Consider the following 24,312-nt stretch of genomic DNA (forward strand, 5'->3'; position numbering starts at 1 on the left):
CCAGCAATCTTTAGTTGATCTAATGAAGCCCAAAGCTACTCCTGGCACACAAATATTGGAATACTTGGGACTGATGCAATATGGCTTGAGTTCCCAAGCAAGGAAGGGAGAAGGTGGGGTACGATGGTGGATTACCAAAGGTTTGGAGTCGGAAAGTACTGTGTTTAAATTCTGATTTCAGGCTGATGCACATTTTTTCCTCTGCAAGCAAATTATCAAAATTAAGGCTCAAGAGGTTATCTATAAAAATGAGGATAATAATGGGCTCAAACAAGGTAAGGCACCTAAAAGACTTAGTCCAGGTAGTAACAATGTAATAAAAGAAGAATTAGCTGAGGTTATTATCACCATGACCATCCCCATCTAGCTAGAGCTACCAAAGATGGAAGTGGGCTTCGGAGTCCTTCCATGTCCCAGCACCTCTCAGGCCTCTCCCATCTCTACTTCTGCCCCAGTCTAGTTTTTCTGATAGGCTTAGAAGGGATCTTCAGCTCCATGTCAACCGAGGGCCTGGAGTCTAGGTTAGCTGTAACAACCCATAGTCTGTGACCCCAGCCAAACACTGGGATTCTCTCCCAAGAACTGGTTGATTACTACAAAGAGACAGTTTACACAGGCAATTTCCTTTTTCAGGTACAAATTCTCAGTATGCAACAATCTGGCCACAAGAAGGAAATCAAATAAGCATTTTCAAGATCTGCTAAAGAAGCAGCTCCAACAACAACATTTCCAAATCCTTTGCTGAGGGTAGGAGAATGACTTTCATCAGAAATGACAGGAGCCAGCTGCTCCAGGAAAAATGTGAGCAGGGTGACGAGTGGACGTTAAAGAGGGCGCCACACGCTGAAGGCTTCCCAAGGCTGTAAACACAAACGGAGAAGGGGCCGCATCTTCACTGAAAGGCAATTAAAAGTTAGTTGTGACACATGCTGAACTTCTGAACATAGCCAAATTCTTTTTTCCTCATTTCATCTCCTCTAGGCTCTTATCACCGCAAGGCAGAGAACCTCTTTGAAGTCTTTTATTTTAATTGCAAACTTACTTTCACAGTCAGAGATTTTTCATCAAGCTATTGGAGAAAAAAGAGAAAGCTTTTTTTTTTCTCATTAAGAAAGAACAAATAGCTGTGAACTTAAAAATTCTTCTCATTTTTTTAAATCTGGCTTTTTCATAAGTATTTGTTGCAATTGCACAATGTTTACGTCCAACAGAGTCACTTAGAAAAGAACAGCACATTCTTTAGTGTTCCAGAACATGAAATCAGGTAAGAGAAGAACCTTCAAGAAAAAGAAAGAAGAAAAAGTATTTGTCCAAGTATTTTCTGTTTGCTACATCTTAAAATGATCAAATAATCAATAACAGAATAACAAGTAGAGAAGATATATTTTTTTACGTGAGGCCCCAATGCCAAAGTGTTAACATTCCGATCTTAGTTTTTAAAGAAGCACGTCTAATGGTTATATTTATCACCACTGGAAGTTTTACAGACTCAAGAGCTATATGAGCCATTCTATAAATTAATATTTCTCATACACTTCACAATTTTTTGATGGATAATACTTTTAAAGACTAACATTGAGCCTAGATTTTAAAGCCAGGAAAATAAGCATTTGTCCCCCAGGGCCAAAGGCCGAGAAATATGACAGATAAGAAATGCGAACAGCATTTTTAAAGGTTTTCACTGAAACTTACTTGGGGTGATTATATTTTCCAACTCTAAAATAGTCCAGCTCACAATACGACAAAAGTATGAGAAACTGGGACCATCCAGGAGGCCACTGTATTAGCTTCCTACTGCTGGTGTAACAAATTGCCACAAACTTAGCGACTTAAAACAATATATATTTATTATCCTACAGTTCTGGAGTTCAGAAGTCTGAAATTAAACAATATATATTTATTATCCTACAGTTCTGGAGTTCAGAAGTCTGAAATAGGTCCCAGGGGTCTAAAATCAAGGTGTCAGCAGGGCTGCATTTCTTCAAGAAGCTCTGGGAATAATCTGTTTCCTTGACTTTTCAAAATTCTGGAGGCCATGTGCATTCGCTGGCTCCTAGGTCCCTGTCTTCATCTTCAAAGCCAGAAACATCAGACCAAGTCCTTTCTTATGCTGCCTTCTCTGTAGTTTTGTCTTTTTGTCTCCCTCTTCTATTTATGAGGACCTTGGAAAATCCAGGCTAACCTCCCTATTTAAAGGCCAACCAATGAGCAACTTTAATTCCATCCTCAAACTTAACTCCTCTTAGCCATGTAACATATTCATGAGTTCCAGGGATTCAGATGTAGACATCTTTGGGGGGCCATTATTCTACCTACCACAGCTGCCAGTTCCCATGCAGTGTGCTAGGAAGCCCTCAGGCCATGCATTATTACATGTGTGCAGCTTAGCATCTATCCTCCTTTTTCTTTAACTGCACCCCCAGTTTTCCCTCAGGTCAACCATCCTGCATTCCACTCTCAGTCCCTGTAAATCAAGAATGAAATGTCTCAATCCAGGCCAGTAAGAGCACTGCGTCCCCTGACCACAGTGAATGGTCCCACAGTAAGCTTATGACTCAAGCCAAGTATCCAATCAAAGCCTCCCCAGGAAATCTGCTAGCTCTATCAAAAGATAAGGACTCTGTCTAGTGGGGAGAAAGGTAGAATGAAAGCCTAGAGATGCTGGTGATGGTCTTTCCCACAACCTGAGGGGCCACCAATCATATCCTGATAAAGAAAAGAGCCAATGCAGGAAAATAAGGAGGAAAGAAGAGTTGGGGAAGGAGAGGGAGGGATTTCTGACATTGTTTGAGCCCTCAGTTCAGCTATACCTGACTTTGATTACCTGATCAATTTTGTTTTCCTTTACCAGTGTCAACAGGGTTCCTGTTGTTTGCATTCAAAGGAGTCATGATTAGTACAGGAACTTTCTCTCAATGAAATGGAAAGGACTTTCAATAAACAAGATGAAAAGAAAGAAGAATTCTGTCCAGTATACATGAAATATAGTTGGCATGGAGTCTGTATGGAGTAATTGTTTTGCACGGTTCATTCTTTACCCATCTCCCCCCTCTACTGCCATAGTCCAATGAATTAAGCAATACTATATTGAGATATCAACATTAAGATAATACATGAAAATAGAACTCTTAAAGAGCTGTCACATGGTGAGCTGAGTGGCTGGAGAGTTTACAAGTCCTTGACACAGTAAATTAAGGTTCCTGGAAATTCATGGCGGTAGGCAGACCTATCAAAAATGTACAGATTAGAATGGGGTGGCTCTCATTGAGTAAAAGTGTTTTTTAAAAAGCACAAGACCAAAATGTACTACTAATAATAGCTATTAACCTAGCTTGCGCCCCATGTGCCAACACTTTATGAATCCTTTACAATTCTATGAACTAAGCAGTAGTTGTATGCCTATGTTTACATAGAAGAAAGAGAATGCTTTGAGAGGTTAAAGTCAGCTAGAAAGTAGTAAACTACACAGTGAACAACAGTCTGTGCCCCTGACCATTTAATGGAAGAAAAGCAATGAATATTAATAGTTCCTCTACTGGATAGGCTCATTATGTTTTAGATTAAGGAATGGACTTTACATGTAAAAGAGAGATTTTTACATATAAAAGAGAACTCAAGCTCATATGAAGAATAATTTCAATCATTCTTTCTAATTTATATACATATAGACATATAAAAATATAAATACTAAATACAAAGAAAGATTTTTAGGAAATGTGATTTAACATCTAAGATCCCAGTATTTGTCATATATTTAATCCTATCTTACTTCCTACGAGTTTCCTAAATGTTATTTTTGTTTTATCAGTCACTTCAAAAACAAGATAGACTGTTTCATGCTGGCCACAATTTATTCTAAATTCCATAAAGATTCATCATGCTGAATTTGTGGCAATCATTTTTATAAACAAGAGACTAACATGACCACAAAATCTCTCCTAAGGATTTACAGTTAGTCAGCAAAATCATGTAAACATATTTGGAAAATTAGGATGGATAAATTACTTGAGGGAACAGGCATTCCTAAACTAGGAAACTCTTCCCACGCTTTACTATCCATTCTAAAGAATAATACAGCTCTCAAATTCTATGACGTGGATGAATCTTCTCATAGTACTACTAAAATTGACAAAACGTTTTTATAATTGATCATACTTTTGGGTACTTGATAATTAGAAAAACAATTCATTACATCTTTCAAAGTTTGCATAATCAAATATTTAAAAAATTATATTCAGACTTAGGGACAGCAGAGCCAAAACTAATTTAAAACTGAAATTTTTAAAAAAATCAACACTTCCCTATACCACTAGTAAAAGTTCAGATCATACAAACTTCTTTAAAAGCCATCTGTCAAAACGTATCTTGTTAATTTGGTTTTACTCAGCAATCTCCTAAAGTCGTCATTTGAAAAGCAGGCAGCTATCTATATACAACACTGTGTGGCAACATTCATTATCATGAGAAAACAGGTGTCATTAGGGAAATAAGTACATAAATTAAGGTTTATTGGGACAATAAGATTAAAATTATGTTTATAAGGATTTTGTAATACTATGAAAAACTATATTAAAATAGCAAACAAAACAAACACAGGTATACAAAAATAATCCACACACTCTGTGTACTGAAAGATGACTAAGAATACGCTGAATTGTAACGGTTTGGTACGTAAAATGATTGTCAAAAATCTGGGGAATACAGAAAAACTAAAGAAGACAATTATAATGGGCACATGTAAAAACATCTATATTCAGAAGAAAAACTAATTAAAAAAATAATTCAACAATTTCTAATAATAGACATAGCACAGTTTAGGAGTAAAAGCTGATCTCTATTGGAGCACCACAAAGAGAAGGTTCCCAAAATTCTAGCATTAGAGTTCCATCTAAGTCATCACTGTCAATATCCAGTCCAAGTAGCATAACCAAATCCTTCATATTGAAACCACTCATGATTTTACCAGGCAATTTGGAATTGTCCCTAATGGATTTCCAAGGTAATCTGGATTGGCTACCCACAAGCAAAGAATGCTTAGAGATAATCATCCTGGAAGCAGTAGTGACCATGGGGATTTCTTAACATTTCTGAGCAATACTATGATTATTTGGTACGATGGTGAGAAAAAAAACAATGAAAGTATGGGAAAGAAATATTTCAGCTAAACAGCAGTAATAATTTGCTAGTAATAGACTAACATACTACACTAAATAACATCTTCATCTCCAAAGCTTAAAGCATTTAATATTAGCCATTAGAGGTGGAAGCTAAATCAGTAAAGTGAAATGCATGATCTTTAGGTACAAGAAATAACAATGGCTACATAGGTAGCTAATATTCTAAATTTTCTGAAGGATCCCTTTAAACCACTTTAAATCACATTTTTCAGTATTTTGCTGGCAAGCTGGGTTGGTAGATTTTAATCTTAGATTATCTTATTTCCCCTGATGCCTGGAGCAAATGATCTCTAGTAGACATTAGTGCAAAATTAGTGGGCATTCCAAACCTGCACATAATTCAGTTCAATTTACCAAATCTTATTGAACAGAAACAGAAAAGTGTAAGAAACCTAGTTCCCTGAGCTTTGTGGAATGAAAAGAGAAGTCACAAGGAGCCCTGATAACACTGAATAATTAATTGCATAGTTATTATCATCCTCCTCATTTTCTTGGGGACCAATTAAACCTGGAGAGGAGCACAGAACAAGAGCATTTAAGAAAAGTCAGAACACAGGTGAATCCCAATATAATACCCTGCTTACTAGATCCATGCACTGAATAACAAATATTTGAGGACCCACAAGGTACCAAGCCCAATTTTATATACTGGGGATACAGCAATCATCAAAACAAAGTGTTTGCTCTCATGAGGTCTACACCAGTAGAAATGCCTACCATAAGCCAAGGACTAGGTGAAGTGACTCATTCTAAACCCTGAAAACCAAATAAATACCTGCAAATGATGAAAAAATATTTCTCAGTAAACTGGATATTTGAGCGGACAAGATTAGAGACTTTAATTTGTTAAGAATGAAATGTAATGGAATTTGAGACCTGGAAACAAAAATAGGGCAGAGAAAGACAGCTATGCCCTGATTCCAAGAGAAGGGGTAAGCTAGGGAACTCAGCCCAACACCAAAGCTTCACAATGATTTTTCCTCTAATGATACTCAGGCAATATCAGAGTGATAGCTTATGAAACAAAGGACTCAGAGAATTCTTTTTCAGAGTCTATAGAAATCTCCAATTTGTACAGAACCATGATTATTTCCTAAGCCACATGTGTCACAGAGCAAGACTCCTTACCCAATCATGCCAGCCAGCCAGCTGCCCACAATTCCTCTAGTCATCCTACCAAGGCCATACTCTGAGTCAGAATGAAAACGCTCCCTGATATGCCACAGAAGTACGTTAATGACCTCAGGAAACACACTTACACGTATATACACAATGCATATGCACTCACATATGTATCTATCTATCTATCTATCTATGTGTGTGTGTATACATGTATGAGTGTATGTATGTGTGGGTGTAGACAGGTAGGTAGGTAAACAGTTCCTCTTTGGTTGACCAAGGAGCAGAGAAGTAGGTCAGAGTTCAAAGCCTATTTGCCCATTTTCTCTAGGGTGAATAATTCTTTCCCACATACCAAGAAGGCATTTTTCCACTGGGTGGAGAGAAAAGGAAAGAAGCAAAGGCCCCATCAACAAACTATGGAGGTGATATATCTATACACATTCTAACCTGCCCTCTTCACAACCACCTTCTCTCTACCTAAATAAAAGCCTTCCTACTCTAGAGGACTGAAGCATATTAGACATATTTTTTATTGTTTTCTTAATCACATATTGTGTGACTGTATTTACAAAGAACACTTCAAAGCTGGTAAAATTAACCTATCCTGTCAGAAGTCAAGAGAGTGGTTACCTATCACGGGGGGACAGTGTGATAAAGGTGGCACCAAGTGCTAGTGATGTTGTAGTTTTTGGTCCAGATGCTAGTCACACAGGAGTGTTCCCTTCCTGAAGGATCAGCAAGGGGTATACTCATATGCACTATCCTGCATGTACAGTATATCTCTATAGAAACATTTTTTTAAAATTCAGCTTCCTAATTATTTATGGTTTGTCACTAATCTATAGTTCTCTCTTCCTGAGACGTTAAATTATGCAGAAATCATTCAGAACCATGGACTTTTCTCTAGCCAATTTGGAGACCAATAAAAATAATTAATTCTACAAGCCTTATTAATCTTTCCTAATTGTACCTTGATCAAATAGCACCTCCAAGCACTTATATAAAACCACTTTTAAATTAATTATTGGGGGAAAATTAATTAAATATAGAAGAGGGCATTTTACCAAACTTTCAGGTTAATCACCCCTTTGCACGTGGGGATAAGGGAAAGAAATCTCATTCCTATACATAGATTTTTTTAAAATGTATTTTTAAATTCCTTTTAAGAGCTACATAAATGACTATATCCTGAAGCCAAATGATAGCTACACTTTTACTATCACAAGACTCATGAGTCAAACCTATTTTTATCTTTACTTCTTCTCTTCACTCAACCTGAAAACGGTAAATAAAAACGACAGTAATAAAAGAGAGAAACCCTATAAAGCAGAGGAACTTGGGAGCAAGAAAATCTCCAGTAATACCACCTGAGAGTCCCCTGCCCTGCCCTCTTCCACACTGCTACTCATCTTCCTCAATCAAATTTAAGCACACCTGTACCACTTCTCTGTAGAAACCTGCAACTAAAGTAATTTCTATTAACAAAAGGACTGGACCAAGGTCTAACTCAGGACTTCTTACAGGATAGCATGCTGATTCTATCTGAAAATTTAATCAAAGCATTTATTTTATTCCTTTGATAGAATGGGTAATCTTTTTTATAGAATGGGTAATCTTTGATAGAATGGATAATCTTTTTTCTTTCTTTTTTTTTTTTTTTTTTTTTTTGCAGGGCTCAAACTCACAACACAGAGATCAAGACCTGAGCTGAGATCAAGAGTTGGACGCTTAACCAACAAAGCCACCCAGGTGCCCCTAGAATGGGCCATCTTAACACAGCTTTTTAATTTACACATTGAAAAGTTGGGATGTTTAAGTAATCAAATGTTTAAGCAATAAAAAAGGAAGACAGCTTTCTTTTCTACTTGTTGGAGGATTTTTTAAAATCCTTCTTTAAAAAGATATATATTCATGACTGAATGTTATCAGCTACCAATAACAAATGTCTCTTCACAGACACTATATATTTAATCCAGTTCTCAGTCACTGTCCTCCCCTTTGTCCTACTCTTACTATGGAGGTCCAAGCTTGGAGAAGAGTTCTAACAATGCCAAACACTGCACAGGAAGGGAGCATTCTGACATATGCTGAGAGACAGCTACATATGGACCCCTCTAGGCCTGGATCCTGGGGTCCCTCTAGTTTACAAGCATGGACTCCTCCCAGCTCTCCACTATGCACTCTAGAAGGTAGCTGTAGAACCTCTCAAGCTTCATTTTCTCCAAATCTGAAACAGGCACAACAGTGTCTCTACCTCATGTGTGCTTGTGAGAGTTAGATGGCACAAGGAGCACAAAGCAATACAGTGCCCTACGCACAGCACACAGGCAATGACAGGCAACTATGTTTGTAGTAAACAAAACTTTTCATTTCAAAGATGACTTTACAAGGATCACTTGACAAATTTAGAATTTATAGAAACTAATACTCTGCCAGAACGAAATTTTATCCTTTAAAGTAATCCAAGTTAAATGTGTATAAAAAGGCTTTGAATGGAGCTTGGCTTCTGGCCAGATGACTTTCAGTCCCTGAATTCAGAACAAATATTATTATAAATAGCTTCAAAAAAAAGATCATGTGGACTTTGGAGTGACCTGTTACAAGTCACTTATACTCTCTGAGCCTCAGTCTTCTCACCCATAAAATGGGAATAATTCCCATATCATCAGGTAATACTGAAGTTTTAGACATTATTTGCAAAATACCTAACAATATCTTGCACATTAGTAGTTAATTATTTTAAAGCAGATGGAATAAGAGAAGTCATCAGAGGGCTTATACAAAGCTGGAAAAATTTTAAGAGAAAAATTTTCATCCTCTTCCATTTTTCCCTCCTTTGTAGCATTCTTATGCTTTGCCTTCTATTCTAATCAGATGTACTCCTCCTTTTGTCCACGAGTTGATTTGATTTGACTTATCTCCATGTCTTCTTCCAACTTCTACATCATCCTCCAAGTACCCACCAGTGGCTTGTCCAGGGGCAGTAAAAAACTGATGCATGACAAGTCCAACAGCAGAATTTTTATATTCCTTTAACTCAGTCTGAGGAGAGTGGGACCCTCCTCCAGAAAGAGGAAGAGAAAAACAGAAATGTTCCTGAACTACAAATTCTTTTAACCACCAATGGGAGAAATTTCAGAAACAATATTTTAATTAGCTTATTTCATTCTCTACTTTCTACCAAGATAAGAATGACATCTGAGAACAAGGCTTACCTATTTGCACCATTTCTTCATGACCAGCCTGTAAAGGAGAGGGAAAAGTAAAAAGAAACAGTTACTGGGTTTCATCTTATCACCTTGTACGTTTTATTTCTACCATTAATGCTTTTCAGAAGCTAATCAGGAGATGCTGGAGACGGGACTGGTGCCTAAAGGCTGCGTCTTGGTTTGTAGGTTCTTGTGGCAAGAGAATGAGCCAATTCAATAACAGGTTGGACCGGGGAGTTGTTTGCCCGTTTTAATTTTAATATTTATAAAGCCAGCAAAAATAAATACTGGCATTCAATATTCTTTTCTTAAAACTCAGATAATGGGTGAGGATTAGCAAAGCAAGTCTCTGTATTCATATGCGTCAAAAGAAACCTAAAACGGGGCCTGATACATCAGATTTGAGGTCGAGAATCGACTAGACAATCTTCAACTTTTTAACCTATGGCCAGACCAGGCAGACCAGAGAAGCTACAAAAACTCACAGAGAAATTCTGTGCCCAAAGTCCCACCGGCCCTGAGCCGATGTGATTTACAACAAACGGCTCGGCTCGTCCCGCCGAGTCTTCTCAAGGTCTCTTCAGACAGCATCAGGCTTCACCTTGAGTCTCCACAGGGTGGGGGCTGGGCCGAAAAGCACCAGAGCCGCACTCAACTTAGCTTTAAAAGAGGAGGAGTTGTGCGGAGGAGGAGGGGGAGGGGAGTAACGCGGCCGGCGCCTCCAGCCTCTGCCCAGGAAAATGCAGGGCAGGAAACGTCCCCAGCCCCCCCCCCCCCCAACTGTCAAACCCCAGCCCGGCCGCGGTCCTCCCAGGACACGTGTCTACTGGATCGCTCCCTGTCCGGCCCGAGGACTTCCTGAAACCCCCGCCTCCGGCTGCCCGAAAAAGCTCTGAGTCAGTGAGGAGGAGAGAAAGCCCCGCGAACCCGACTCCGGCGGCAGCAACCAGAGCACTGGGATCCTGGACCCAGCGTTCAGAACTTCATTCAAGCGCCCAGACCGCCCTCCGGAAAGGGGAAACCCAGATGGCCCGGCGAGGATGCGAACTGGCTGCAGTTTGTCACCAGGAATTGTTACGAATGCCGCAAAGGGGGGGAAGCCCTAGGTGTGACAAGCCTGGGCTCCCAGAGTGGGAGTCACAACCCACCCCTGCAATTCAACCCCCCACCCCAGAAAAGCCCGCACGCTGCGCCCAGCCCTCAAACACCGTTTCTGAAGGCACAAGATAACAGGGAAGGGTGGGAGGGGGGAGGAGGAAAGAGAGGAGGGGAAAGAGGGGAGGAACTTTTTCGGGAAAAGGTTGGGTTTGAGTTTTTTATTGTTATTATTTTCCACTTACTTGTCCATCAGCTGAAGTCCTAACCTCTACCAGAGCGGCTGCTATCAACCAAAGTGACAGGAGAACCATCACGAGTCGAGTTCACTTTTCAACTACTGGGCAAAGCAAATGCCCAGAGCAAACCCCCCCAAAATAAGTTTCTTTTAAAAAAGAAAAAGAAAAAGGAAAAAGGGAAAAAATGCAGAATAAAAAAACTGATCTTCTGTGATTTGCTTCAATGAAAATGAAATTTGAGCTCTGAGACTGGCCCCCTCTGCTCTGCAGTTCTTTCCACTTCACCTTCTCACCCCGTCCTCCCAAACAGAGTGTGCAGGAGCGAGAAGGTGCTGCGAGCCGGGCACGGGCTGCGCCGGCAGAGGGGGAAGGGACGAGGGGCTTCCAACTATCTCTGCCCAAAGCGGCTTTTCCTGGGCTTTTCGAGCACCACTGGTTCCTAAGGTTAGCGCGGAGAATGCTTGGGTGCCCTGGAGCACAGCAGGGGGAAGTATTAGCGAGAGAGACGAGCGAGCGGGAGCGGGAGAAAGAGGCAGGGAGAGGGCGACTCCGCCGCTCACACAGAGGTGGGGGCGGGAGGAGCCGAAGGGGAGGAGGAGGAGGCTGGCGGAGGAGGTGGGAGGAGTGGGTCGCTAGCCGGCTCCTGTTGCTCTCAGTGCGGCGGTCTGCTGGCTGCCGGCGACCCGCCGGGCGCTAATAAGGCGGCCGGAGCCCCCCGGGCGGCCCCTCCCGCCGCGGCGCCCACGTCACGCGAGGCCGGGGCCCGCGCCCCCCGCGCCCGCCGGGATAGCCGGGGCGGGCGCGGCCGGCGCGGGAGGACGGCGAGGAGTGGGGAGGAGTGGGGACGAGCCCTCGGGCGGCCGGCCCCAGGCAGGGTCGCGGTTTGAAACCACTTAGGTGGGGACTTGTGTGGCGGGGGGTCGACTACCCCCCCCTCCCCGAGATCCTCTCCTGCCCCCGCCAGATGGGCTAGGGGAGGGGGGCGGTCCAGGGAAACCACTGGTCCTTACTGGTGGGACCGGCGTTGAGTTAATTATAGGAAGGGGGAGGGTCCAAGGGCCGCTCCTGGGCTTTAGGAAATTCACCTCCTCCGACCTCCAGTATCCTCCCAGTCACGGAAAAGACTCCCCGGAGAGAACCCCAAGAACCTCCAGGGCTTAACGACGCGGCTAAATGCCCTCCAGACGCCTACTACGTTTTGTGGGGGTGGTCCGTCCCCACTTTAAGTTCTTGTTTATGCTTTACTCGTTTATATTACTTTAGAAAGATATCATGTCTCTTCCTTGACTCACCCGGATGCTTCCGTTTATCACTAGACTACACAGGCCTCAGCGTCTCTTCCTCCCACCAAGATTAAGTTATCAAATGATTTCTGCCCACTGTGGCCTAAGCTTCCTGGGAGAAGACACCAACCTGCGCCCCAGAGCCCTGAAGATGGGAAGACACTTTGCTGGAATCCAAGCCCAGGCTCACTTCCTGAGGTAGACAGATCCCTGTGGGCGCTTTCCTGGGAGCAGAGGGCTGGAAAAGAAAGTATTTCCATCCTCCTCTGACCAGTTTGGGATCCTCCCTCCCCAGAACAGACCATGAGAGGGGTGGTGATGAGGCACGATTTTAGGTATAATCCTCAAAACTTCTACTGGAGTCTTGAAAAGGCCTACCTAAATAAAATGTGTAGAAGCTGATGTTTATTTTGCTAGGGGATTCTTCAGTAAGTCATAGTTCCTTTTTTTTTTTTTTTTAATGGTGTGGAGTCTGGAGGTTTCTTATACTTTGATTCACTATTTAAGGATTGCATCTTTAACTTACACATGGCAAGATTCTGTGGTCACTGGTGTGTTATCTGCTAAGTCTTCTCAAAATCATGTATATGGGATGCTTATATGCACAAATGAGAAACCAGGTAACTAAATGGCCAGATAACCTAAATACCCCCAATGCAGTATTAGGTTAATTAGTTTTGGGGTGGAATTATAATTAGACCCCAGCGCTGAAATATGCTAAGTTACTTTTTCCCTTCAATTAAAGCCTTCAGCATGTTTGTAACCTGTCATTGACTTTCTATCCAGGAATGATTTGCTGAATATTATACCTAGTTTTCTTATTCATTAAAAAGAAATAATCCTGGGGATGCTTAGGTGGCTCAGGTCATGTTCCCAGCATCCTCACATGAGTCCCACATCCGTCCTTGCTCAGTGAAGAGTGTACATCTCCCTCTGCCTCTCTCTTTCTGACAAATAAATAAATAAAATCTTAAAAAAAAAAAGAATCCTCATGTTCTATAAATAAAAAGTATGTCAATTTACACTAACAAGTAATAGAATACCAGAGTACAAGTCAGAAAACCTGGGTTCTAGGCCCAGCTTGGTCTGTTTGACCTTGACAAGTCACCAAACTATTTTGGTCTTCCCCCATGAGATATTTCAGCTCTAAAAATTCTCTGATTTTAAGTAATAACAAATACTGTATTTAGCCATGGCATTACAGTAGTCCTTTTTGTGTTAAATTTTACGTAGTTCAGACATTTGTCATCATTGTAACCCCCAGCACAACAAGCAATTCATATGATTTTCATGAAAACAGTGGCTTCAGACATTTTGGGCCATGACCACAGAAAGAAATGTATTTTACACTGTGACCCAGTAAAAATTTCATGATTCAGTACATGCTACCTGCAACAACTCTGATACTTTCTAACCTATTTGTTTCCTGGGTTCTCCCCCTCGAGTACTGGTCAGGATCCACTTCACGGCTTTCACGACCAAGGGAATCATGACCCTCATTCTGACAAACCTTGATTTGAGAGCTTATAGTAAGCTTTATATTTCTTGAATTCTAAATGAGTTGAGTTCAAATTAATAAGGTTCTCCCAATATACTCTAAGACAAAGTTTCTCAAAGTATGTCCTATATTTTAAATGTTTTACACACACACACACACACACACACACAAGAATTCTCTGACAGTCAACTAAAGTTTGTGAAGTACTCAGATAAACATGAAATGGATTTCTTTATTTCAGAACTTCACAGGGACTTTGATATCCTAAGCACAGTGTGAGTCTTCCAGAGGGAGATAGAGTGCACTCGGGTCCTCATACTGATTTGACCATAGAATGCTTTTTTCTTAGGCTTTATCTTCTGAAAAACACACTACTTGGGGAAATGCCGTTGCAAAGACCAATTATTAAAGTAAAATGAACTCTGAGTTGGATAGGTAGGATTCACATGTAGCTTCAGCTTCGGTTTCTCAACCTAAAATTAGTTTAATAATACTGCTTTTGCAAAAATGTTCATGAAAATTAACAGGACCTTGCATGTAAACTGTTTAGCACATGGTCTAGAACATAGTAAGGGCCTAAATGAAGATATTTTTTTTTACTTGAAACTATATGGCGTATGTACAGATGGCTTGATGGGAATGAAATATGGCGAGTTCTAAGAAAAGTAGCAAGATGTAAAGAGCTAAAATGTGATGAACTCTCAGTTTTACCAGACATAATGTAGGGGATCAAAAGGAAAGCATTCATTAAGTTCCTTTCACAAACTGACCCCTACGTGCCTGCATTGCAATAAATCCCTGCTTTTCCCTCCATGTTTCTTTGCCTCTAGCTCGTGCTGTTTCCCACACTCATGTCTATGCACTAACTCAAAAACTAAACCAATGTTTGTAGTAGGTTTTCTTCCAAAATATGTTTGAAGGAGAGAAATAATTTCAAAAGTAGCCACATATTGTAGTCTCCCTAATTGTGAAATCAGTCCCTTTAAGACGTAAGTTTCATGAAATCAGTTGATGTATGGACATTTTAATTTGTGCATTCTCATATTGGCAACAATTAACTAAGCAGAAGTGTGTGTGTGTGTGTGTGTGTGTGTGTGTGTTTTCCATTTGAGGCTGACTGGTCAATATTGTGTATCTTGTCATAATTTGACAATATTTTCATACCCCATGTGTATTGTGTTTTAAACATACAAACAAATTTTTGTCATTTCTTACAGCAAAAAAATTCATCTATAATTTGTTGTTGTTTTGCTATTTACCTTTCTGCACTTCTAAGATTTGTTTTTAGAGCAGTGTTAAGTTCACAGCAGAGCTGAGGAGGAGATGGAGATTTCTCATATACCCCCGCCCCTGCACAACAGAGCCTCCACTAATATCAGCACCCTCCATACCATAACAAAAGAGTGGTACATTAGTTAGAATTGATGAAACTGCACTGACACATCATAACCACCCAAAGTCCATAGTTGACATATGGTTCACTCTTATTTTTGTATATTCTATGGATTTGGACAAATGTATAATGATTGTATATCTATCATTATCATACAGAGTATTTTCACTACCCTAAAAATCCTCTATGCTCCACCTATTCGTCCTTCCCTATCCCTCAACCCCTGGCAACCACTCATCTTTTTTACTGACTCCATAGTTTCGCCTTTTTCAGAATGTCATATAGTTGGGATCATGCAGTATGTGGCCTTTTCAGATTGTCTTCTTTCAGTTAGTAATATGCATTTAAGTTTCCTCCATGTCTTTTCATGGCTTGATTGATCATTTCTTTTTAGTGTTCAATAATATTCCATTGCCTGGATATATACCCCAGGTTATGCATTCCACTACTGAAGGACATCTTGGTTGCTTTCAAGATTGGCAAGTATGAATAAAACTGCTAGAAACATCCATGCGTGGGATTTTGTGTGGATATAAGTTTTCAACTCCTTTGGGTAAATACCAAGGATTATGATTGCTGGATCATATGGTAGAGGTATGTTTAATTTTATAAGAAACTGCCAAACGGTCTTCCAAAGTGACTGTACAATTTTGCATTCTCACCAGCAAGGAATATTTGAGAGTTCCTGTTGTTCCACATCCTTGTCAGCATTTGTTGGTGTCGGTTTTCCAGATTTTAACCATTCTAATAGTTATAGATTGGTATCTCATTGTTTTAATTTGCATTTCCCTGAAGCCATGTGTGGTAGAGCATCTTTTCATGCGTTTCTTTGCCATCTGTAGATCTTCTTTGCTAAATAGTCTACTAAGGTCTTTGGCCCATTTTTTAGCTGGGTTGTTTATTTTCTTATTGTTGCGTTTTAGTTCTTTGTATATTTTAGAGAAGAGTTCTTTATCTTTATTTGCAAAAAATCTTTTGCGAATATTTTATCCCAGTTTCTGGCTTGTCTTCTTACTCTCTTGACCTTATCTTTCACAGAGCACAAGTTTTTAATTTTAATTGAGTGTTTTCCCACACTTTTAATATATCTATGACCTCTTGTCAATATTAATTGGATAGATTATAATTTTTATATCTTTCTCATGGTCAAATAAATCTGAGAAATTCTCTACTCAACTTTGTTCAAAATATAAGTGCAGAAACTTTGTTGATCATAATTAATCAGATTTATATTTGCCCCCTCCTCTAAATTTCAAGTTCCTTGAGGGCATTGACCTCTGTTTTATTCACCTTCAATTACAGGTATCTAGCCAAATTTCCATCCCGTGGAAGTTACGGAGTACTGTATTACTCCCTGAGCATGTCCAGGGAAAATCATGTCCTTTTTTCCCCTACCTGGTGATGAGCTGTATTCAAGGCCCTGGAATTCTTGGCATCTAGAACCAAGAAAAAGAAACATGAGAGTAGGTACGTGGAACTGACTATTATAGGAATGTCAGAGCTGGGCTTATTGGCTATCTTATCCACTACTCCAACCCCTATAGCCTCAAAGAACACTGCTGTGGGATGCGTTTTGCCATTGCAAAATGAGGACGTGGGGCTGATAGCATCACATATGGAATTAGTTTGCTGCTATTTAAGGAAAAGAGTCTTCCTCCCCTGTTTTATGTAATACTAATTTTTCATTTGTAGATCAGAGAATCAAGCATTCTGCATATACATTATTGTTAGTATTTTTACTAACAATAGTATTTTAGGTTGGTTAGGAGTTAGGATGCTAACCTTTCATACCCATAGAATAGAGCCTGGCACATAGTAGGCACTCAAACAATATTTGTTCGATGAATGAGGGAGGGAATATTTCCTGTCTCTACTTAGCAGAGTGAAACAAATATGGTTTTTTGGGGTTTTTTTTCCCTCCTAGTATCAGTGAATAAGCTATTTCCAACTTGACCTTTTTTACAGGAGTTTTTGGAAGTCCTACTGAAAGAAAAAAAAGTTAAACAGGAAAATTTATGAATACAAGGATTAAGAAATTAGAAATGGAAAAGCCGTACTAGATCATCAAGTTCATTCTTTGGTTTGTGGTTGAGGCAGTATTGTTCCCACAGTCTTTTCCTTCAGAGGAAAACCATTATCTTATGTGGATAAACTTGGACATCCAGAATTTTTTGTATTTCATCATTTGCTTTTGGAAGAATAATTCCACCATGGGACAAGACTTGAGGGAAAATTATTCTTCATGATCCTTGATTTTCCTTTTTCTTGATTTGGGATTATTCATTGTACCCCTATCTTTGATTAGCACCATAAATAGCCTTGTTTTTTTCCTTAATAAAGTTTAACAATTGATTTAACTGCTTATACCCAACTGACATAAACAGATATTGCCATCTACCTTCCATTACTTTTATAATCTTTCTCTTTTCTTCAAGGTTTTGAATATTTTTGCTTGGAAGAACCAAAAAGCTTAAAAGATCAGTCTTCTTGGGGTTTAAACAGAAATAAGAGAATAATTAAAATTTAAAATTCTTCCAAATGTTCCTTGATATGCCACAACTCAATAGTTATAGCTATTCTGTTAGTGAAGCATTGAGAATTATCATCAGATTATTTTGCATTTATGCCATAATTTCCCTCTTGATAGTTCAAGGAACTCTACTATAGTGGAACTCAGGATAAAACAGATGCATATTTAGGACTATTGAATATAGTCAATGTATTCTCTTGGTGAGGTTCAAAATCAGAGATGCGGCATAGTGCTTTTCATATAGTTGACTATGCAATAAATAAATGATAAATTTAGTTAAATAGCTAACCAACCCTTATATTTTGAAATGCTGCCAAATTGTTAACTTCAAAACTGTGTGTTGTTTTCTGTAATTCTCAACTCATGATACATAACATTTGGGAGGGACTTCACAGTACAAAAGTCTATGAATTAATTACCATTTTTTAAAAAATAGAGGAGAATTTACCATTTTCAATGGAACTCAATAGAATGTATTGAGACAGAGAGAGCTATAGCAAATTAGCACTTACAGCTCATAAATCGAGTTCTCTTACAGGAGAATGTAAGTTACTTTCAAGCCAGAAACTTAATTAAGTGTTCTGAATTTATGCTAGAGTCAAAACCAGATGAAATGGCTTTATGTGGAAGAAAGCTATATTAAAATTACATTTAGGGGAATCCCTCCACTTGAGGAAGAGTTGCTACTGTTAGTTAACAACTCAAGTTCTGCAATAAAATTTCCTGTTGATTTTTGAGATTAGGATATTTAAATCTTTCCATGCTGTCTAAAAGCAAAGAAACAGAGTCAGACATCTTCTGGATATTCAATCCGATGACTACACAGAAAACCAGTTATGCTATATGGTGAGGCAAGTGTATTTCGCACATCACTGCAGCGCATCTGAACTGACAGAGTTTATATTTTATTACTAACTTCCTGAACCCGCATTTTGTATCCATTGACTGGCAAAGTGTTCACAAAATGTTTATAAGGGTTTTATCTTTTTTTCTATGAGCAAAACAAACTCTGCGTTCCTCCAAGTTATCAAAAGTCATCCCCAGTTTTACCACATAAAAACAACTTTTCAATACGATTAGTTCTTGAGTTCTCAGGGTGTTGTATGCATTGACTAAGGCAACAATTGACTTTTTCCAGACTAGAATTAGGAATAATTTGCATAGAGAAAATGGGCAGAAAACAATCCACCAGAGAAATGAAAAATTAGTTACGAAATCAACAACCAGTCTTAGACAGTCTCTTCTTAAGACAACACAATTCACATTCTTTGAATCTAGCTTTTTAAGGAAAAACAAAAAACAGAAATAAAAACAAAAACAAAACAAAGAAGCCTGAACTCTGATCTGGAAAGACTTAGGTTTTTATCTGAATCTAGCTTTTTCAGGGAAAAAAAAAAGAATGAAACAAAAACAATAACAAAACAAAGAAGCCCAAACTCTGAGCTGGAAAGACTTGGGTTTTTATCTGAAGAGATTCTCAGCCAGATGATAAACTAGATGCATCAATCTAGAAATTCTTGAGGCTCTTACTTGGTTGCTATTATTACAAAAGTTCATTTATTTTAAGAAAAAAAGTGTTTATGTCTAGGGTCTTTATTCTGTTATTGTCACACTAACAAAGCAAGAACCCAGAAGCTACCACTATTCTGGCAAGTTCAAATAATAAATGCTTAGTGGAGACAGTTCAAATGTGAAATTATAGAACCATGTTAGTAGTCCTATGTCATCGCAAAGAAATGCAAGCATTTCAGAAAAAATATTTACCATCAATGTAACTTTATACAGAATCAAACATTCTAATGACACTTAAATGCTTTTTACACATTAGAAAAAAAATCTCTGAAATAGTCTCCATTTTGTTTTTATTAATAATCCAAACTGTTAATAGCATAAGGAAGTAATGCAAGTCCATAAACTTCAGTCAATCCTCAAATTTGTTGACTTAGCAGGAAAAAAAGTTCCAATATATGAACTAAATACCTGCTTGTGATAATTCATGCTGAAAACATATCTCCATTTACTGTGTGGTGTTTTCTTCCCACTATTAGAAGAAATGGTAAGAAGATGACCTGTGGAGGTTTTTTTTAAATGCACATTGGTGTTGTGATGATGAGCACAGGGTATTGTGTGGAAGTGTTGAATCGCTATATTGTACACCTGAAACTAATATAACACTGTATGTTAACTACACTGGAATTAACATTTTTTTAAATGCACATTTATGGGCAACTCCCAGCTATTCTGATTCAGTAGATCTGCTGTGGAAACTTGGCATCGGTATTTTTCCGAAGTTACCCAGATAATTCAATCTAAATTGTGTCCAAAGACTTGCTGTTCAAACTTTTATGTACCTAAGAAATGCAAAATCTGATGCAGTAAGTTTGGGGTGGGGCAGTTCTAAGGAGCTCCCAGGATATGGTGACATAGCTTGTCCTCGGAAAACACCATATCACAAGACCCTAGTGCACACTGTTAAGAGATAATTACAGAAAATAGGACCATGTGACATTGAAACCGAGCATGAGCTGTTTAGAGTAACATCTAATTTTGTTCCCTATACCTTACTAAATATCCATTATATACAATCAACGTATAATTCAGACTGGGTAGAAATAAGTCCAGGGAAGCATCTCTGTGGCACTGATTAAGAGATTAAATGTGCTTTTACAAAAAAGTCACTGAACCGTGTTCTTTTTTACACAGTGAGCACATTAAATAAAACCAGTTTAAGAATGGTTAATTATTCTTAAAAAATTAATCACAGTCTGCAATCTACAATCCCTCTTAGGCATGATTGTTGCCCACAGGAACACGACAGATATTTCCGTTTGAGGTGCCACACTTCTGAACTGTTCAAGCAGTGAGCATCCTGCACTGAGCCTGGAGATGCTCTTCACTAGCAGTTGGCCCAAAGTAAGTGTTCATATTCAAGAAACTGTCTGAGTTTATTCATCTTTAAAAGAAAAGTCCGTTGAAGAACTTAGTTGCTGCTTTTATTGAGAGACTAACCACAAGGCACTCGCTAGGTACTGTAGTGTGAGGGACTTTGATTAATTATAAAATGATTTGGCTGATACAAGTCAGAGTAAGTCTTAAGTAATTCTAATATTCTAGCATATGTTTCAAGCCCGTATAGATGTTTCTGAGATATAATGCCCTTTTTTCTTTCACATCCATATAATAGGGCCTCTTTAAATCCTGTTTATGGGAATATAAATGTTCCATTAATCTCTGTGATCACTTTAGAAAGTGCTGTTCTTTCATCCTCTGTGAGACTAGATGACGTGTTCCTATGACTAATACCTGGATAGAGAGAAGCCTTAGAGCGTTCTGTACAAAGATGTGAACTATCTATGAAGCAGCACATATTTATTTGTTTTGTTCTCTTACTATTCTTTTTCACTATATCCTCTCCACCTCCAACCCCCTTCTCAACACACACACACACACACACACACACACACACACACACCAAGTTCTGTGTTCTCTTGCTTCAAGAAAAGGCTAAAAAGAGAAAGAAATGTCCCACATTCAGCTTGTCTTCTTGCTTCTGGTTTCCAGAAGCGTAGGGCAAGAGAAGTAGGGGACCTCTCTTGACAGGTGAGATAGAGACAGAGATTTTGGACATCTAGGTTCCCATAGGCCTGGGAGGCCAAAGTCCATGGAGACAGCAAGGTGTTGGAAGGGAAGAACTGTCACTGGACCTGGGGAAGTTGAAACCCAGGCACCCATGCTCCCCATCACGCCACAAAGGCTGGGACATAGGTCATCTCAAAGATAACCTGTGCCACCCAATCCTAGCGAGGCTACTCTCTGTATTTGGGTGAGTGTGAAATTCCAAGAAAGGGAGACCAAGTAACTGAGATTGAATTTTTTGCCAGCCCAGAGATCTGGGGATTTAAAAATGTTTTAACTAAATTTAAATAAAATAAAGAAAAGTAACATTGCTTGAACACCCCAATTGTTGCAAAATCATGCATACTAAACCTAAACCTGTCCATTCTAGGCATGAGGTTATAATAGGGAAGTGGTGTTCACCCATATTTATAGCAATACTTATGAGGGTTCACTAAGTTGGGACTTTACAAAATTTAAAAAAAAATTGGTGAGAAAAATCAAACCCATACCATGGATGAAGAATTCGTATGTATTTTATCACAGGGTCAGTGTAGGCGGGAACAAATACAAGGTAAACAGTGAAACTCTAATGTAAACCATACTTACTTTACACTAAGGAATTGGTGAGAATCTTTGGGGTGGCTAAGAGAACACCTGCTTACATCTAATTGGGTCTAGACACACTTCCCTGCATTGTTTAAGCTTGGTTGATTATTTGTGTGAATCAAGCTTATTTTGTTCCGTATTCATTTCAAATAGACCAGTTGCTTTCCTCTATCAAGAACCTTTTGGGGCGCCTGGGTGGCTCAGTCTGTTAAGCATCTGCCATCGGCTCAGGTCATGATCCCAGGGTCCTAGGATGCCAGGGTCCTAGGATAGAGCCCCACATCAGGCTCCTTGCTCCACAGGGAGACTGCTTCTCCCTCTCCCTCTGCCTGCTTCTCCCTCTCCCTCTGCCTGCCGCTCCCTCTGCTTGGGCGTGCTCTCTGTCAAATAAGTAAATAAAATCCTTAAAAAAAAAAAAAAAGCTACATTAAGAACCTCTTTGCTGAAAGATGTTATGCTTTGCAATAACAAATGTTCACAGTTACCTTTCAAATCATTACCAACTGATCTCTCTAGCGTTCCAGAGGTTTTCTCCTCCTTATAGACTTTAGAAATGCCAGTAATGTACTGTATTTATTCTGGGAGAGATGTCCAATTGCTTAGCCCTGCAGCCTTCTAGCCTGGGACCTCTGCACCATGTTGTGGCAGAGGAAGGGGCACTTAAAATTGCGGTCGGTGGAAAGAATTAGTTCCAGATCAGAATCCCAGGTGCAAAGCAATTCTTTGGGGGGAAGAACAGAATCTCCATAACAGAGTCTGTTCACATGTAATGAGTCTCACTTTGCACCACTAGCATATGGGCTATCAAGGTACTCCTCACTGTTCCATTGTAATACGTGCATGAAGCTAAGCAAGCACATTCACAAAACTCCATTTCCTTTAGGCAAAGACAGGCGGAAAACATCACTGGCAGATAATCAACATTTAAACATGAAAAAGTCATTTATCACTGAAATGAATTCATCTATGAAAAGGCTTTCCAATAGAATACCCCATCAAGGCCCAATTCAGTGACATATTCTAGACTCCAGTTCTTCAAGTAGTATAGTTTGTTCTTAAAGAATATCACACATCAGTTTGTTACATTACATACATGTCTATTGCCAAATATTTTCCCATAAGTGTCAGTGACTTCAAAAGGGAAATCTTATTTTAACCAGTCAGGGAAAACCCATTATTACTAAAAAGCTCTGCATAAATGATGAGGCATCTTAGGAAGCTTTCTGAAACAACTGTTGCATCAATGTGAGTTAAACATTCTAGAGTGGCATTTGAACAAATTCTCTGGGACTATAACTTTTTCATACTCATTGAGCTTGGTGAAAATGAAACAAAACAAAACAAAATCCTTATAAACATGCAAACTAGAGTCTCCTTAATTTGCTGACAGAGAATAACTGGGTTTGTGGCATCTATTTATTTCAGTAAACAGAGTTCTCAGAAAAACCGTGAAAACTGTTAAGATTTTATTTGAGCCAAACTTACTTGCTCCCAGTCCTTTTTTTTTTTTTATAATCATATTTTTTTATTATATTATGTTAGTCACCATACAGTACATCCCTGGTGTTTGACGTAAGGTTCGAAGATTCATTAGTTGCGTATAACACCCAGTGCACCATGCAATACGTGCCCTCCTTACTACCCATCACCGGCCTATCCCATTCCCCCACCCCCCTCCCCTCTGATGGTAACTCTACCCACAACCTTGTTAGGCTTGTAATTCTTTCCAAACCCCTACCTCCAGGTAAAGAAGAACCTGATCTGAAGTCTTTATCCTTATTAGTTGACTTGACTTCAAGTTAAATTCATTTACCCACTTTACTGTGTGAAATTTGTGTTATACTATTACTTTTATCTATTTATATATGTAATATAGTATATATTTTGTATATATACACCTATACCCATATATGTAACAAAGTATCATATTAACATCATATATATATACCCTAAGATATTATAATGCTACCATAATTAAAATATAAAGATTATTTATACTTGTGATATTGTGAGTCATAAGAAATATATATATATATTATATATATAACATATATATATTTCGTCATTCAGATGACCAAAATATATTTGTCATATGTGTTTGGTCTTTATCCACAGTTCTTGGCCCACAGTTCTTAAATCCCTTGGCATTTCCCGATCCATAAGAGCAAGGGGAACATCTTTTGTTATAATATTTGGTGTCCTGTCCTCAATTCCTGAAAATACTTGAGAGCCATAAAAGTGTCTTGTTATTCACAACTGAGTTTATGATAATGAAGTTGACTTTTGGAAAACCTCTGAGGTTGGGAGCTGATTGCCAAGGGTAGGAACCAGAGAAGAATGGGTTGAAAATTTCAGTCCCACCCCCTGATTTCCTGAGAATGAAGAGGGCTAGAGGTTGAATCCAACCCCTGTGGCCAATAACTTAATCAATCATGCCTATGTAATGAAAGTTTCATAAAAACCCAAAAGGAGGGGGTTCATAGAGATACAAGGTTGGTGAACCAGTATGCTTTCAGGCGCCATGGTGTAGCCAGGGGAGCAA

General features: G+C 39.1%; 1 protein-coding gene across 1 annotated transcript in view; it reads right to left on the reverse strand.

Moving 5' to 3' along the window:
• Window positions 1–11,512, reverse strand: part of ADAMTS3 (ADAM metallopeptidase with thrombospondin type 1 motif 3) — a 256,015-nt gene extending 244,503 nt beyond the window's left edge. The window contains exons 1-2 of the mRNA XM_026509996.4: window positions 10,849–11,512; window positions 9,515–9,542 (exon numbers count right to left, since the gene is read on the reverse strand). Of these exons, the coding sequence (XP_026365781.3) occupies window positions 9,515–9,542; window positions 10,849–10,917 (97 nt within the window). The 5' untranslated portion in view covers window positions 10,918–11,512. The remainder of the gene's footprint in view (window positions 1–9,514; window positions 9,543–10,848) is intronic.
• Window positions 11,513–24,312: the final 12,800 nt, after the last annotated feature.

This window comes from Ursus arctos, unplaced genomic scaffold (genome assembly GCF_023065955.2).
Source record: "Ursus arctos isolate Adak ecotype North America unplaced genomic scaffold, UrsArc2.0 scaffold_9, whole genome shotgun sequence".
NCBI lineage: Eukaryota > Metazoa > Chordata > Mammalia > Carnivora > Ursidae > Ursus > Ursus arctos.